Source organism: Geotrypetes seraphini, chromosome 6 (assembly GCF_902459505.1).
Source record: "Geotrypetes seraphini chromosome 6, aGeoSer1.1, whole genome shotgun sequence".
NCBI lineage: Eukaryota > Metazoa > Chordata > Amphibia > Gymnophiona > Dermophiidae > Geotrypetes > Geotrypetes seraphini.
In genome coordinates, this window is record NC_047089.1 from 89,202,230 (window position 1) to 89,217,709 (window position 15,480).

Here is a 15,480-nt window from a genome sequence, read left to right on the forward strand (position 1 = left end):
CCCCCCCCCATCAAAGCACCATTTCCCCTCTCTAATTTAGAAGCAGAAATGGCCACACAAGCACCAACATTCCTCAATTCCTTCTTAGCTGTGCTTCTTCCTCAGGTCACAGAAAAATAGGGTACTTTTTCTAGTCTGGTGTACTCTACACAGTAGTAGTGAAAGCTTCTTATATGTTACTTGCAGCTGTGTTAAAAAAGCCTGAAAAAAACAAAAGCCAACTGAATTTAATTTTATTCTTTTAAGCTTACAGCCTCCGGTGCTCAAAAAGATGACCTATAGTGGCCAAGCCTGGTCCTAGCACCAGCTGATGCTTTTTGTAAATGGCTCCTAATGACTATACAAATGAGGCCTGCAGCAAAATCTGTGCAAGGCCTCAACAGATCACCCTTGAAAGCAGATATTAATCAGGTAAGGGACATCACAAAATGGAAAGAGAATACAGCAATGAAAGCCACTGCACAAAAATCGCTCCAGGTGGAATTTGAAGGTTAGATGACCTAGCATTAGAACACAGTGCTTCAAGACTTGGCTGGCTGTTGAGTGACAAAAAGGTTGAGTATTACTTTCGTATCCTTATTGATTTTTGTCTCAGCTAAAGGGAAGCTTATTCTTCCCGCAAAAAGCAGCATAGAACTCCAGGGTAGTTAACAGAATCTGAAAGCATTTCTTGTAACAGATAAATACAATGCAATCTTCCAATGGAGAAACTAAAATCAATATTAAAGAAATCCGTAACAAAAAAAAAACCCAAACCCACAAAAAATGCAAGAGGTAAGATCTCACTATAGAAAGCAAAATACTGGATAGAGCATGGTAATCAATAGCAGGAGTACAGAGACCTATTAAATGTCCCAAACTGCCAGAGAAAAGCCTATCACTTGACGTAAACATTCATTTACTAAAGCACAGCAGAAAACTAATGTGCTTTTGTATTCACAAGACAGTTCATGAACTGCCATTCTGCATTTTAGATGTAAAAACCAAGTAAACCAGCCAAAAATAATTACATAGTAAATGACAGCAGATAAAGAAAGACCTGAAAGATCCATCCAGTCTCCCAACAGTCACAAGTATTATTCATTTATGATTACATGGTCTTTTTTTTTTTGACACATTTCTGGGACAGACAGCAGAAGTCCACCCAGTACTGTCCTTAGGTTCCAAGTAATGGAGTAGCCATCAAAGCTCACTCCAATCTGTCCAATCCATCTCGTCATTTGCTGGATACAGACCATAAAGTCTGCCCATCACTGTCCTCGTGTTCCAAAAAGAGTTACCATCAAAGCTCTCTTCAGCCCATCCTAAACCAAATTGCCATTATACAGACCGTTGTAAGTCTGTTCAGTACCAGCCTTAGTTCTTCACAGACAGAGCTGCCACATAAGCTTCATTCGACACATCAAACACATATGCAACCATTTAAGTTTTTCTTTTTTATACCATTCATTTTCTAATTAGAGATCCTGTGTTCATTCCAAGCTTTTTTGAATTATGTCACCATTTTCATCTCCACCACCTACCTTGGGAGGGAATTCCAGGCAACCAACCAACCTCCCATGAAAAAGAATTTCCTGAAATTACTCTTACGCATTACCATTTTCTCTTCTCTGAAAAAGATTTGTTTCTATATACCTTTGAATTTTTTTAAAGGTCCATATCATGTCTCTCCCTTTCCCTTCTCTCTAGTGTATATATTCATGTCTTCTAGTCTCTTCTCAAACATCTTTTGTTGCAAGCCCTATGCCATTTTTGTTGCCTTCTTCTGAACCACTTCAAAATCTTTTTATATCCTTAGCCAGATACTGCCTCCAAAACTGAACACAATACTCAATGTGGGAGCCTCACCAATGACTTGTACAGGGGCTTCAACTTATCCTTTCTTCTGCTGGTTTTGCCTCTCTCTATACAGCCTAGTATCCTTCTGGCTATAGCCACCGCACCATGCCACACTGTTTTGTCACCTTCAGATCCTCAATCACCCCAAGGCCCTTCTCCCTATCCTTATATATCAGCTGAACAAGGAAGTATGCTGGTAGGGCTAGTCTCAGTTAGGGCGTAGATCTTTGACCAAAGAGCCTCTGCGTGAGTGGACTGCTGGGCATGATAGACCACTGGTCTGACCAGCAGCGGCAATTCTTATGTTCTTATGTTCTCACCTCCTAGAGCATACAGCTCCCTTGAATTTCTATTCCCCAAGTGCACCACTTTGCATTGAAGTTTAATTGCCAAACTTTAGACCACTCCAATTTTTGCAGATCCTTTTCACTTCTACTTTTTCAAATAGTGATAAATGAATCAGACAGAACAAGGTATGATGATTTCTTAAAGTATTTATAGATTTATGGATACAGATGCCAATAGTCTTATACTACATATTGCATACTGTGTGCCAGGAACATTTTTTCAGTTTTTGCGATCATGGGGTTCTGGGGCAAGGAGAGAAAAAGGAGGGGCAGTAGTTTGAAAGAGCACAGGTGTGCAGCTGAGGCAGGCTGCCAAAATGCAGTTACAGGAAGAACATACAGAAAAAGGCATCAAAGAGAAACTCAGGGAAGAAATTTAGAAGGGGACCTCAAAAGTTCACTTCCAAGCTGTGTTTTCTTTGGGCTCAGGACCCTCTTTGTCCAAAAGGTCAAGGGCAATTGTCCCTGTTGTACATTCCACCCCCCCACCCCCAACAATGTCAGTATGTGTTCTCTTCCATACTAAACAATATTAAGGATGGACATGGGAAAAATGTGGCCCTATCCTCATGAGCCGTGTCCCCATCCATACAAGCCTCAAACAGTTCTGATTTTATATTTAAATCTTTGAAGTATACAAAGGATCAAAACAAGAGTAATATAGATCAAGGACCAGCAAAACTCCCATCTCCCCCTCTTCACAAACATTCCCTCCTCCATACTCCCTCCCTGCCCCATTTGCAAAGACACTACTAGGTATGCATGTAACCATGAAAGGATCTGCAACAGTAGTATCTACTCCCTGTCCTCATAAGCTACCAATGGATCAGGTTGTCATAATGTTCCTAATGAGAGAGCTATGCACACAGTAAATGGAGGAGATGAGCACTAGCATGCAAACTTCTCATATTTATCAGGGATATCCTGAAAACCTAAAAACCTAACCCATTGGCAGCCATTGAGGATTAGGAGTTAGTGGACACCATCACCACTACTACATTTGCCCACACAGGCTGCAAGGCTTTGGCGAGGCCAACGTTTGCATTCCATATAGCCAAATACATGAACTTAGCTGCACCACCTGGTGCAGTGATTCCACTGTTTTTAGCAGGCCAGAATGGCATCACTGGTGCAGCTCTCAGGAGACCACCTTTTTGCACAGGTGCAGACTGGGGTAGAAGACAGTTGCAATAATCAAAACACCCCAAAGCTTGTGGAACTGTTGAGCATTAAATAAAGGGAAGAGCCCCACTCAATCTGTGCCTATAATTATTTTTTTTTTTCTTTTTGTCTGCCAATATAACCTAAGAAAACAAGATAAAATGATTTTTTTTAGTCACCCAGTAAATTATAATTAACAATATTACTGGAGTGATTTGATTTCTTTGAATGGAACTGGCAGAAAAGAAACTGACAAGTTGTCCTCAAGGGTCCTGAAATAAATTTTCTCCTTGCCCTCAGGACCCGCAACCAAATATTTACGTTCCTCTTTGCCCCTCAGAATCAAAACTCCCTGATCCACAAGAAGAGCCATCTATTAGATGCAATAATGACAGATCATGTGTGTCTGTATGGGGGGGGGGGGGGTGGATGGAGATAAGGAATGTACATTGTTGAGGTATCTCTCTATGGGAACCTTATTTTAACTTTAGTGTACACAAAACATTACATATGCATTAACCTATGAACTAGAACGTATAGAAAGTGGGTATATGTTTGAAGTATATGTCAGTTATACCACCTTTTATAACAGAATCACTCAACATAAGAACATAAGCAGTGCCTCTGCTGGGTCAGACCAGAGGTCCATCATGCCCAGCAGTCCATTCACACGGCGGCCCATCAGGTCAAGGACCTGTATAGTAATCCTCCACCCTTTTATCCCCTTTTCCTTCAGGAAATCATCTAATCCCTTCTTGAACCCCAATACCGTACTCTGTCCTATCACACCCTCTGGAAGTGCATTCCAGGTGTCCACCACCCTCTGGGTGAAGAAGAACTTCCTAGCATTGGTTCTAAATCTGTCCACTCTTAATTTTTCCGAATGCCCTCTTGTTCTTGTAGTTTTCAAAAGTTTGAAGAATCTGTCCCTCTCTACTTTCTCTATGCCCTTCATGATCTTGTAAGTTTCTATCATGTTCCCTCTAAGTCTCCGCTTCTCCAGGGAAAAGAGCCTCAGTATCTCCAATCTTTCAGCATATGAAAGGTTTTCCATACTTTTTATCAATCATGTCGCTCTTTTCTGGACCCTCTCGAGTATCGCCATATCCTTCTTAAGGTACGGCGACCAATATTGGACGCAGTACTCCAGATGCGGGTGCACTATCGCTCGATACAACGGCAGGATAACTTCTTTTGATTTGGTTGTAATACTTTTCTTGATAATACTTAGCATTCTATTCGCCTTCTTAGAGGCCGCTGCACACTGTGCCGACGGCTTCATTGCCTTGTCCAGTATTACCCCAAGTCCTTTTCTAGGGTACTTTCACCCATTACCAGCCCTCCCATCATGTAGCTGTACTTCGGGTTACTGTTTCCTACATGCAAGACTTTACATTTCTCTACATTAAACTTCATCTGCCATCTCGTCACCCACTCTTCTAATTTGTTCAGGTCCCTTCTAAATCCTCACATTCCTCTTTAGTCCCAACTCCACTAAATAGTTTGGCGTCATCTGCAAATTTTATTACTTCACACTTCGTCCCTATTTCTAGATCATTTATAAATACATTGAACAGCAGCAGTCCGAGTACTGACCCCTGTGGAACACCACTCGTGACCTTCCTCCAGTCCGAGTAGTGGCCCTTCACTCCTACCCTTTGCTTTCTACCTGCCAAACAATTTTTGATCCATCTGTGTACTTCTCCTTCCACCCCATGGTTCTTCAGTTTCCATAGTAGGCGTTCATGGGGTACCTTGTCGAAGGCTTTTTGGAAATCTAAGTATACGATGTCTATGGGGTCCCCTTTGTCCATCCATTTGTTTATTCCTTCGAAGAAGTGCAGTAAGTTCATTAGGCATGATCTTCCCTTGCAGAAGCCATGTTAGGGAGATCATTACAAATGAAAACCTGAATTGACAGAATATATAGATAAAATGCAATAGAAGGGGGAATAGGGCATAGCACAAACATTAAATTACAAGAACAAATTAACAAAGAGCTGGGACACAAGAGGATCTTGGGTCAGGGGAGAAAAAAAGCGGACCGCTGTTACAAGCAGCAGCACTGGAATAAAGTCAATGGCAAATACTTGCTCTCCAGGTTTTAAGCACTGCCTTGAATGTCACAAGAGAGGTCTCCTTCCAAGGTGAAACTTAAAAAAGTTATTAAAATGAGTATGAAACAAAGTGAACAGAAAACAGCCAGTCAAAAGCAAAGCAGCAAAATGAACCAAATAAAACTTTTGCTTGCACACTTCTGTACCAATTGGGGTGGTAGCAAGTTTTTAGTATGCAAACAGGGAGAGGAAAATGAAGTCTGAAGATGTTAGTGAGGGGGGTTGACTAACACGTAAGATGGCTTGAAAGATACCATTCTGGGCATGTTGGGCGTGGGGCTGATGGGCAGGGACAAAAAATGCTGCATATGGTCTAGGGGATGAGAGGGGAAAATGTTATATGTGACAGTAGAGTCATGCACCCTGGATCCCTCTCTTTCCCAGCTCCCTTTGCAGCAAGGGAGGGAATGAGAGAAAGATGTTGAACAGTGAGAGAGAAGAAGACATGTTGCACCTGGGGGGCAAAGGAGAGAGGAAGAAATGCTGTGCAGGAGCGGGGAGGGGAAAAAGAGGGAGAATGATCCAAGACAGAAGGGAGGAAGGATGCTGTACAATGGGAGGAAGGGAAGAGAGGGAAGAGAGGGAGAAACGCTGGACCATGGCTGAAGGAACCAATATGGACAGCAACAGAAGAATTTGCAGAAGACGAGAAAGCGGAAAAAAGAGAAACTGGGAACAACTTGATGGAAAAATAAGTCCCCAGACAACAAAGGTAAAAAAGGAATTTATTGACTGAAATATGTTAGCTTTGGGGAAATGTTTATTAGCAGATGTCTTTGTATTGTGTTCAAAAGAAAAGGAAATGCATTTCTGGTTTTATTTCTACAGTGTTGAAGTATTTGCTGACCCTTGCAGTGTACTTGTGTGCCTAGGGACCCTTGAAGAATTAATCCTGCCATGAAGTTACGCATATAAAACATGACAACCTATTTAGATCTCTTAACTTTCAGAACACAGATTTGCTTTTTATATGGATTACTTACTCACTCAACAGAACTCCATTTTCTAGAGCTGATCGAAAATCCTTGTTTTCAAAGCTTTTCCCAGTAACTTCCTGCAAAAGAAAACCCAATGGTTTTTAATTACTGTCTTGCAAAAGTACATAGTGGAATCAACGGCTTACCTACCCTTCATTAACCTCTCAAAGAAGATCTGCTGGCTTTATTTAGATAGAAATTAATAAAAGGTGAGACACCTCAGTATGGGCCAAAGTTAAGCACTTTAATATTGCTATATGACTTTTGTAGCCCCAGGCAAAAAACTCATAGGTGATCAGCACCAGGTTTAAAAAACCTCAATAAGTCCTTCCCTGTACATCATTCAGTCTCCATATAACAGTATTAAAGTGCTTAACTTTGGCCCATACTGAGGTGTCTCACCTTTATTAATTTCTATTTAAATCAGGGGTGTCCAACCTGCGGCCTGAGGGCCGCATGCGGCCCCAGTCGAGGGTGATGCAGTGTTTTCCTCTGCTGCCCCTGGGTGTTTACCGTCGTACCGGCTCCCTCCTCTATCTTGCTGCAGTGTTTGCGTGTTTGTGTGGCCCCAGAAACATTTTTTTCGGCCAATGCGGCCCAGGGAAGCCAAAAGGTTGGACACCCCTGATTTAAATAAAGCCAGCAGATCTTCTTTGAGAGGTTAATATAGGGTTCTGCCAATTGTTGGTTTTTTTTTTTTGTTATATTATAGGTTTGGCAGCTTTCCAAAGTTTTTTGGTTGCCTACCCCCTTCAACATACACAGTTGTGTCTTAAACAAGTACTATTGTTATTACTTGTATACAATCAGTAGTATCTGTACAGTGTATTTGCTGCAGAGAGTATTTTGAAGGAACACTGTACTAACTAAAAGCCATTGCAAATTTTATTAAGATCTGCATTGCCAAAGAAATGCGGCAGCATTTCGGAAGATACACCATAGAGATTGGATCAATCTGGGCTTGGTTGCCAGCTAGCCAGTATTTGGTCAAACTGAACCATTTTCAGAAAGGCCAACAGCTGGTTGAACAAATAGCCAATCCAAATGCTTCCATTCCATTTTCTGTGTTTCATACTAACACAAAGATATATGCCTTTTGATAAGATACATACCGCATGCCTTTTGACTCTCTTCCAGAGCTACCAATAGGAGCAGCACTTCAAGGTATATCACCTTTTACAGCTATATTGCCAATTTGATTATTGCAAGATCAGAATATATCTCCTGCAAGCATGGGGCTAAAGTGCTACTCCTGCTACCAGCCCTTGGGGAGGAGCATGATGCATGGCGAGGAACTTATGCTGATAATCTGCTATCCTTACCAGTTTAGTCCCTTAGAGGATAACTAAAATGACTTTATATTCGAGGATTAGTATGCATTCTGCCACCTATTCCTGCCTTCTTCCTCATGAAGTGGTACTGCAGCAGAAAACCAGGCAAACAAAATGCGAGACTAGGAAAATCCTACCTGGAACTTCGTAAGGGTGAAGGCAATAGGTTTGGGGATGAATACTGAGTAAGAATAAATGTGCATTAGGTAGGAAAGCACTGGAGAGTAGGTGAATGAGGCCGGACAAAAAGATGAAGCAGCACTAAGGGAGGGAGATGAAAGGCTAAGGGTAAAAAGGTAACGGTACCGATTCACCAAGAACAGGGGTCCAAAAACCTTTGGCAGGAAAGGGTCACACTAAACATTTCAAATCAGAGAGAGCTAGGGAAGAGAAGTTCCCCCTCAAAGAAGTTCCCCCTCAAAGAGGTATGGGAGACTGAAGGGTAGATGAGGGCCAGGGACAATGGGAACAGCGATAAGGAATGGTAGAGTACAAAAAAGGGTGGTAAGGAAAGAGAAGTGTAGAACAGAAATAAAGGAGACTAGAGGATGTCAGATAGAAAGAGAGCAAAATGTGAGATGCAGAGATAAAGGATGTACAATATGTAAGGAGCAGGAAAATAAAAAGAGCACAGGGAAGGACATGACCACAAGAAGACGACTATAGATTGATCAGACCACAGAAAGAGGAAGAAGCCAGCAGACATCAGCCTCCTCCCCTTCTGCTGTAAGGCTGGAGCCATTCGAGAGGAGTGGAGGATGGCATTCTCTACTAGGTGTTTTGAAGAGTGCCCACTCAGTTGGGGGCCTGAGGACCACTGTAGGGTTGGAACAGTGCAGGGGTATAGATTACTCACTAACCCCATGTACACAAAAAAATAGGCGATATAGTCCTGCTGATACACATGAAGTTGTAATTCCAGTTGCCCAGTCATCTCTCTTAAATTAAAGCTACTTATCCACAAATCCAGTGTAACAAACCCAGAACAGATTGGTGACCTGGGTTAAATTGAAAACCCTGGGAACTGGGGAGGTGTGACTTGATGATGTGTACTGGACTGGGGATGGGCGGTACTATATTCAAAGGATTACATGTGAGGGAATTATAGGCATTTAATCATGTACTTAATAACATGTGGCATAGTGGTTAGAGCTATAGCCTCAGCACCCTGAGATTGTGGGTTCAAATCCCGTGCTGCTCCCTGTGACCCTGGTCAAGTCACTTAATCCACTGCCCCAGGTACATTAGATTAGAAACATAGAAACATAGAAAAAAGCAGCAGAAAAGGGCTATAGCCCACCAAGTCTGCCCATTCCAAGTATCCCCTCCCCTGAATTTACTCCCTTAAAGATCCCACGTGAGTATCCCATTTTCTCTTAAAATCCGTCACGCTGCTGGCCTTTATCACCTGGAGTGGGAGTCTGTTCCAATGATCCACTACTCTTTCGGTGAAGAAGTACTTCCTGGAGTCGCCATGAAACTTCCCTCCCCTGATTTTCAGCGGATGCCCTCTGGTGGTCGAGGGTCCCATGAGCCAGAAGATATCATCTTCTGACTCGATGTGTCCCGTGATGTACTTGTATGTTTCAATCATATCTCCCCGTTCTCTTCTTTCCTCAAGTGAGTACAGCCGCAATTTTTTTAATCTTTCTTCATACGTGAGATCCTTGAGCCCCAAGACCATCCTGGTGGCCGTTCGCTGAACCGACTCGATCCTCAGCACGTCCTTTCGGTAGTGTGGTCTCCAAAACTGAACACAGTACTCCAAGTGAGGCCTCACCATGGCTCTGTACAACGGCATCATAACTTCAGGTCTCCTGCTGACGAAACCTCTGCGGATACACCCCATCATTTGTCTTGCCCTGGAGGAAGCCTTCTCCACTTGATTGGCAACCTTCATGTCCTCACTAATGATCACCCCTAGGTCGCGTTCCGCCGTGGTCCTAACCAAGGTCTCACCATTTAGTACATAAGTTCTACGCGGGTTTCTCTTACCCAGATGCATTATCTTGCATTTTTTAGCATTGAAGCCTAGCTGCCAAGTAGTTGACCATTGTTCCAGCAACAGTAGGTCGTGTGTCATATTATCAGGTAATAAGCTTTTGCCTACTAGATTGACTCCATTGGGACAGATAGGGAAAATGCTTTAAAGTACCTGTATGTAAACCAGTTTGAGTATATGAGTAAAACTACAAAAAGACAGTATACAAAGTCCCAATCACTTTCCCAACATATGTATGAGGAGATTAACTGGGGGAACTAAGAAGGGGAGCTATGACTCAATGCAACCACTTGTACCCTCTCCCCCCTTTGTTGTGCCTTGCCGGTGATGAAACCTGTTACTGTTATTTCATGTGGAAGGGGCAGGGCAGGTTTCTCTGAAAATGTTGGAGAGCCCTAATATTTAGCTACGTAGTCCAATAATATTAGTTTTTATTATGCCTGACCCCATCATTAAAGGTAACAGGAAGATAAAACTATGATCTCAGCCTGTTAGGAGCTGTGTGGTAGCAGACAAGTCAAAATAGTGTATAATTAAAGGTGTAGGAAGGAAAAAAGGTTAAAATAAAAAAAAGGATGGTCCCATTCTCTGTTACCACTGGATTAGCTATACTGATTAAGTTGCATATTTGCATGGAGTTAAGTGAGAAATGCTTTCAGTATTTGCCAACTTAAAATTACATATTTAAACACACAAATTTTCATAGTTTTTAAAATGTTGCGATGCATATGATTCCCAGCTACTACAATATGAACCACCAGTAGTTTGCTTCATGAAGCTACTATCCTCTTTGCACTGTCAACATTTGAATTAGACATCACACAATATTAAGAGAATGTGTGCAATGAAAGGAAAACATGTTCACCCATTCACTGAAAACAGCAATTTCATATGTGCATAAAATTCTTGTGAAATTTAATTCCCGACAAGTTACAGGTGATTTGTGCTAGTGAGGTATTCAGACTTTGGAATGAGGAAACTTATTACAGGAGAAAAGAATGACAGAATTACCCATATCCAATAAAAGGACTAGTAAGATGATCTAACGGTTCCGACACCCAATAGTTCCAAGACCTCAAGATCTAAGAGCAAATTTCTTCACTAGTGATGTGGAGGAAGAAATTCCCAGACCTCTTTGGCCTACCAACACAGCTAAATGAGTTTCAAGAGTTCAATTAGTTATTCTTATCTGTCTAATCTTAAAAAGCTGTGTCAGTGACTTTTTACACACTGATGACAAAAATGAAGTGGGGTGGGGGGAGCTTTGGGCACTGGGTAAAGGAAGAATATTTTGGGATGGGGGTTATTGTTGCTGGGGTCTTTCTTTAAGTTGGTGATATTGTACATAGAGGCTTAATGGATATCTGTTTTGGATGTTTACACCTTCTACATTTTATTATCTAAGCAAAACATTTAATGCAATAAAAAAATGCATCAACAGTCACCAAGAATTTTCGTGGCAATGAAGGAAACGGTGTCAGATTCAAATCATTTATCCTCAGTCTTCTGGTTCCTTCAAAAGGCAAATAGCAGGTTTAGTATTCATTTTTGGCATCCTTTCTACTCAGTCCAAAAAGCTTAATTTATTGTGTGTGGGGGGGGGGGGGTTGTTTGCCTATTAGAGAACACTCAATTACGTTTCAGATGCTGTTGCACTGGTCAGTTGTAGTATTGCATATCTGAAGTACTGCTTTACAAGAGCAACATGGGACACAGAAGCATCAGTGTCATGTGATCATTCTATACATCGTCCCCGCAAGTTTTGTCACTGTCCTTGTCCCTGCCCTATTCCTGTAAGCTCTGCCTTAACCGCACAAGCCTCAAACACTGATGATTTTAAAGTGTTTGAGGTTTGTGCAGATGATGGAGCTTGCAGGAATGGAGCAGGGACAAGAAAAGAACTTGCGGGGACAGGGAAAAATTTGTCCCTGTGTCATTCTCTAGCTTATATTTCTGATCTCACAGGAGTGTTACAAAGATGAGCCCCTTAAATCTAAAGCATTCTAGAATAATGTGTGTCAAAAGCCCGACATGTCCAAAGCTGGGAACATCCAACAGTTAAGTCTTCTCAGTGCAATTGCTAAGGCAAATCATCAGATGTAGTTTGAGGCGATAAAGGTGCCTCATTCAATGCTTTGTGAATTAAAAGTAATACTTTGAATTGAACACAAAGAACATATTGGGAACCAATAGAGTTCCTTCAATATCTGAGAAATGTGACATGATTGAGGGAATCCAGTAAGTAATGTGATTGCTTAAACTGAGAAAACTAAGGCCTGCATTAAATGGTTAGGCAAGCCTAGTAGAACAGATTTGCACCCTCCAGGGATTCAAGACAAAGTTAGACAAGTTCCTTCTAGACCAGAGCGTACGCAGGTAAGGCTAGACTTAGTTAGGGCTCAGGTCCTTGCTGGGCACGATGGACCACTAGTCTGACCCAGAAGCGGCAATTCTTATGTTCTTAATTATTTCAACAGTTCAAAAATTATCAGCTGATGAAATTTTTCAGTCTACAAATTATTCATATTTTAGCCTAAAAATATATCTTTTGAACATTACTACTCACTTGAGGTTTAAAAGACAGCAAGAAATCAACAATACCCCCCAAATAATGGAACACAGATGTTAAGCATCTTAACCTCAGGAGGAACAGAGGGTTGAACATTTGACAAATAAAATCCGAGATTTAGCAAGATTAAAGTCTTCTGTTCAGTGTAAAAAAAAAAAAAAAAAGGAATTAGAACAGGAATCATGCAACCTCACCTTGAGTATCATGTGAAGTTCTAGTTCCTGCATGACCTGCAGAGCACCCTTTACCTCTTGAGTGGAGCTGTTTTAGGCTAGTAGTAGCTTTTCCTGAGCGTCCCCCATCCAAACCCTGTTGTGACTGGTTGTGCCTCTTTGTTGTTACTATATTAGGATTTTTGGCATATTATTTGAGTGTAGTGTTGGTTTGACTAAAAGATATTGCAGAACTAGAAAAGGTTCAAAAAAAGGTAACAAAAATGATTAAGGGGTAGAATTCCTCTTACAAAAATTTGAGAGATTAGGTAGGTCAGCTTTAAGAAAAGACTGCTACGGGGGTGGGGGGGTGGGGGGATATAATAGAGGTCTACAAAATCACGAATTTACTCTTCCAAAATGTACAAATATGAGGGGGATACACCAGAAAATTATGTGTTAATACACTGAAAATACTTTCTTCTATTGGTTTTAAATCCCTGGGCTGTGCACCCCCTTATGCACTCTTTCCTACTGTGCTCCCCCCCCCCCCTCCAATCTCCCCCATACCTCTTCAAATCTTCACCAGAAGCAAACAGGTTCTCCTACCTGCTCCTTGCACCAGCTCAGCCTTCCTTCTGACATCACTTCCTGGTCCCATGAACAGGAAGTGATGTCAGAGGAATGAAACTGTCAAGAGATCATGTTCGCTGTCAACAAAGATTTGAAGAATTGGGCAGGGTGCATTTCAGAGATCCTTCCCATTACCGGTAGGGGAAGAGAGGAAAAAGAAGAGATGCTGGTGCCCCCAATCCCCCTCCCTTACTATGCCATTGCACTCGTTGAATACTTAAGCTTTGGAACTCATTGCCAGAGGCTGTGATAAAAGCAGTTTGTGTATCTGGGTTTACAGATAAGTTCCTAGAGGAAAGTCCATAAAACTGCTATTAAGTTAGATATGGGGTTGGTAGCATGGATTCTTGGTACTTCTCCCCTCCAGACAGTCAGGTTGTCAAAACATCCATAATTAATAATGCACGAGGCAGATTTGCATGCCCGTCACCTCTATTATATGCAAATCTGTATCGTGTATATTAGGGATATCTTGAAAACCCGACTGACTGGAGATCCCCCAGGACAGGTTTAAGGAACACTGTCATAATCAATGAAAACCACAGGAAGCAGCAGGACAGCTGATAAGTGTTCAACAAACTGATACTTATTAAACGGGCATACGACCAGATTAATTCTAATCAAAACTGTTCATTAAAAGTTCACTTTGGTTGAAGTAATATATATTTTCTGGTTCCAAAGCTTGGTAGGACTTTACCAAGGTACAAGTATGTGCGAGAAGTGTGGGCACACAGAGTACAAGAAGGCAGGGGTACCAAAAGTGTACCTTATCCATTGCCTTCCTGCTTGACCAAAATGCAGTGGTTGTGATGGGAGCACTAGGGGGCATTTCCAGTTCAGGACTCTCCTGAAGCCAGGTATTTTATATATATTTTGATCAGTGGTCCAAAAACTGGAGAGGAGTTATAAAAATAAAACAAAACCCCACCACAAATAAAACAGTGTTTGATTAACCTCAGTAAGTGGAAACTGAAGCACTTGCAGGAAAATAATTTGCCTAAATATTTGATATTATAGTTGTATAGACTGTTTGGGAAGGCAATCTGGAAGTTTCATAAAATTCCTACAAATTTAAAACCTGCCACCTTTTATCAAGTGCAGTAAAAAAAAAAAAAAAGAAAAAAAAAAATCAAAGGGGGAATTCAAAGAGTACTAAGCACACTGCTTGCGCTAACCACTAATGATGCCCATAAGAATATAATGGGCATCTTTAATGATAAAAATAATAATAATAACAGTTTATATCCCACAATACCGTGAAGTTCTATGCGGTTTACAAACGATTAAATGAAGGTACAAATTGATTGAACTTAAGAGAGGTGGAAGAAAGTGATGAATAGGTCAAGAAACTGTTATTGAGGAGAAAGAGATGTACGGGTCAGTTGTCTAGATACTTCAGGAACAGATATGTTTTTAGGCGCTTCCTGAATTCCTCATAAGTAGTGGGTAAAAGTAATTGTTCTAGATCTTTGCCCCATAATTCTGCTTGATGTGAGAGAAGGTGTTAATGGTGTTTTTTCAGTTTACAACCTCTAACTGGGGGGGGGGGGAAACGAAGTTTGAATGTGAGCTTCTCTTGTATCTGTTGGCTGAGAAGGAGAAAAGGTCAGTTATGTATTTAGGGGCTAGTCCGTATAGTACTTTAAAACAGAGGCAGGCGAACTTAAACTTTACGCATGCTTCCATCGGTAGCCAATGCAACTGCTGGTAGTAGGGTGTCACGTGATCAAATTTCTTTAGCCCGAAGATTAGTCTGGCCGCTGCATTTTGCATTAATTGTAAACGTCACATATTCTTTTGGGAGATTGCTAAATAGGCGATGTTACAGTAGTCAAGTTGACTTAGTACGAGGGATTGTACCAGAATTCTGAATGCTGACGTATTGAAATATGATTTAATGGATCTAAATTTCCAGAGAGTGAAAAAACCCTTTCTAATTAAGGAGTCCACCTGGTCTTTCATGGTTAGGCATTGATCCAGAGTTACACCCAGTATCTTCATCGTGGACTGAATAGGGTAACTAAGTTCATTGATGCATAGTAAGTAGTGTTTTGGTGTCAAGCTTTAGCAGTGCACACTAAAGAACTAATGCCCTGTGTTGAATTCCCCCCTCACATGGGATCTCCCAAAAAGCCTGTCAAGCAGCATAAACATGTTTAGCATTTCATTGTGTTCTGAACATTTTTGAATGCACAGTAATCACATTTCCTTTTTTACCACAGTATATATATTTAGTCAACTGTCCCATTCCACACCCTGTCAAATATAGCGCAGATTAAAAAAAGCTTTAAATGAAAAAAAAAAAAAAAGCCAAGAAAGAGACTGGAATATATCAGAGCAATCATATTGCGA

General features: G+C 41.3%; 1 protein-coding gene across 12 annotated transcripts in view; it reads right to left on the minus strand.

The window, feature by feature from the left end:
- Positions 1-15,480, minus strand: part of LMO7 (LIM domain 7) — a 444,867-nt gene that overhangs the window by 317,267 nt on the left and 112,120 nt on the right. For 11 of the 12 annotated variants that reach the window (XM_033950185.1, XM_033950181.1, XM_033950180.1 and 8 more), the window contains exon 3: positions 6,448-6,518. The exons of the other annotated variant lie outside the window; for it this stretch is intronic. In XM_033950185.1, coding sequence (XP_033806076.1) covers positions 6,448-6,518 — 71 coding nt within the window. The remainder of the gene's footprint in view (positions 1-6,447; positions 6,519-15,480) is intronic. 12 annotated transcript variants of the gene reach the window in all.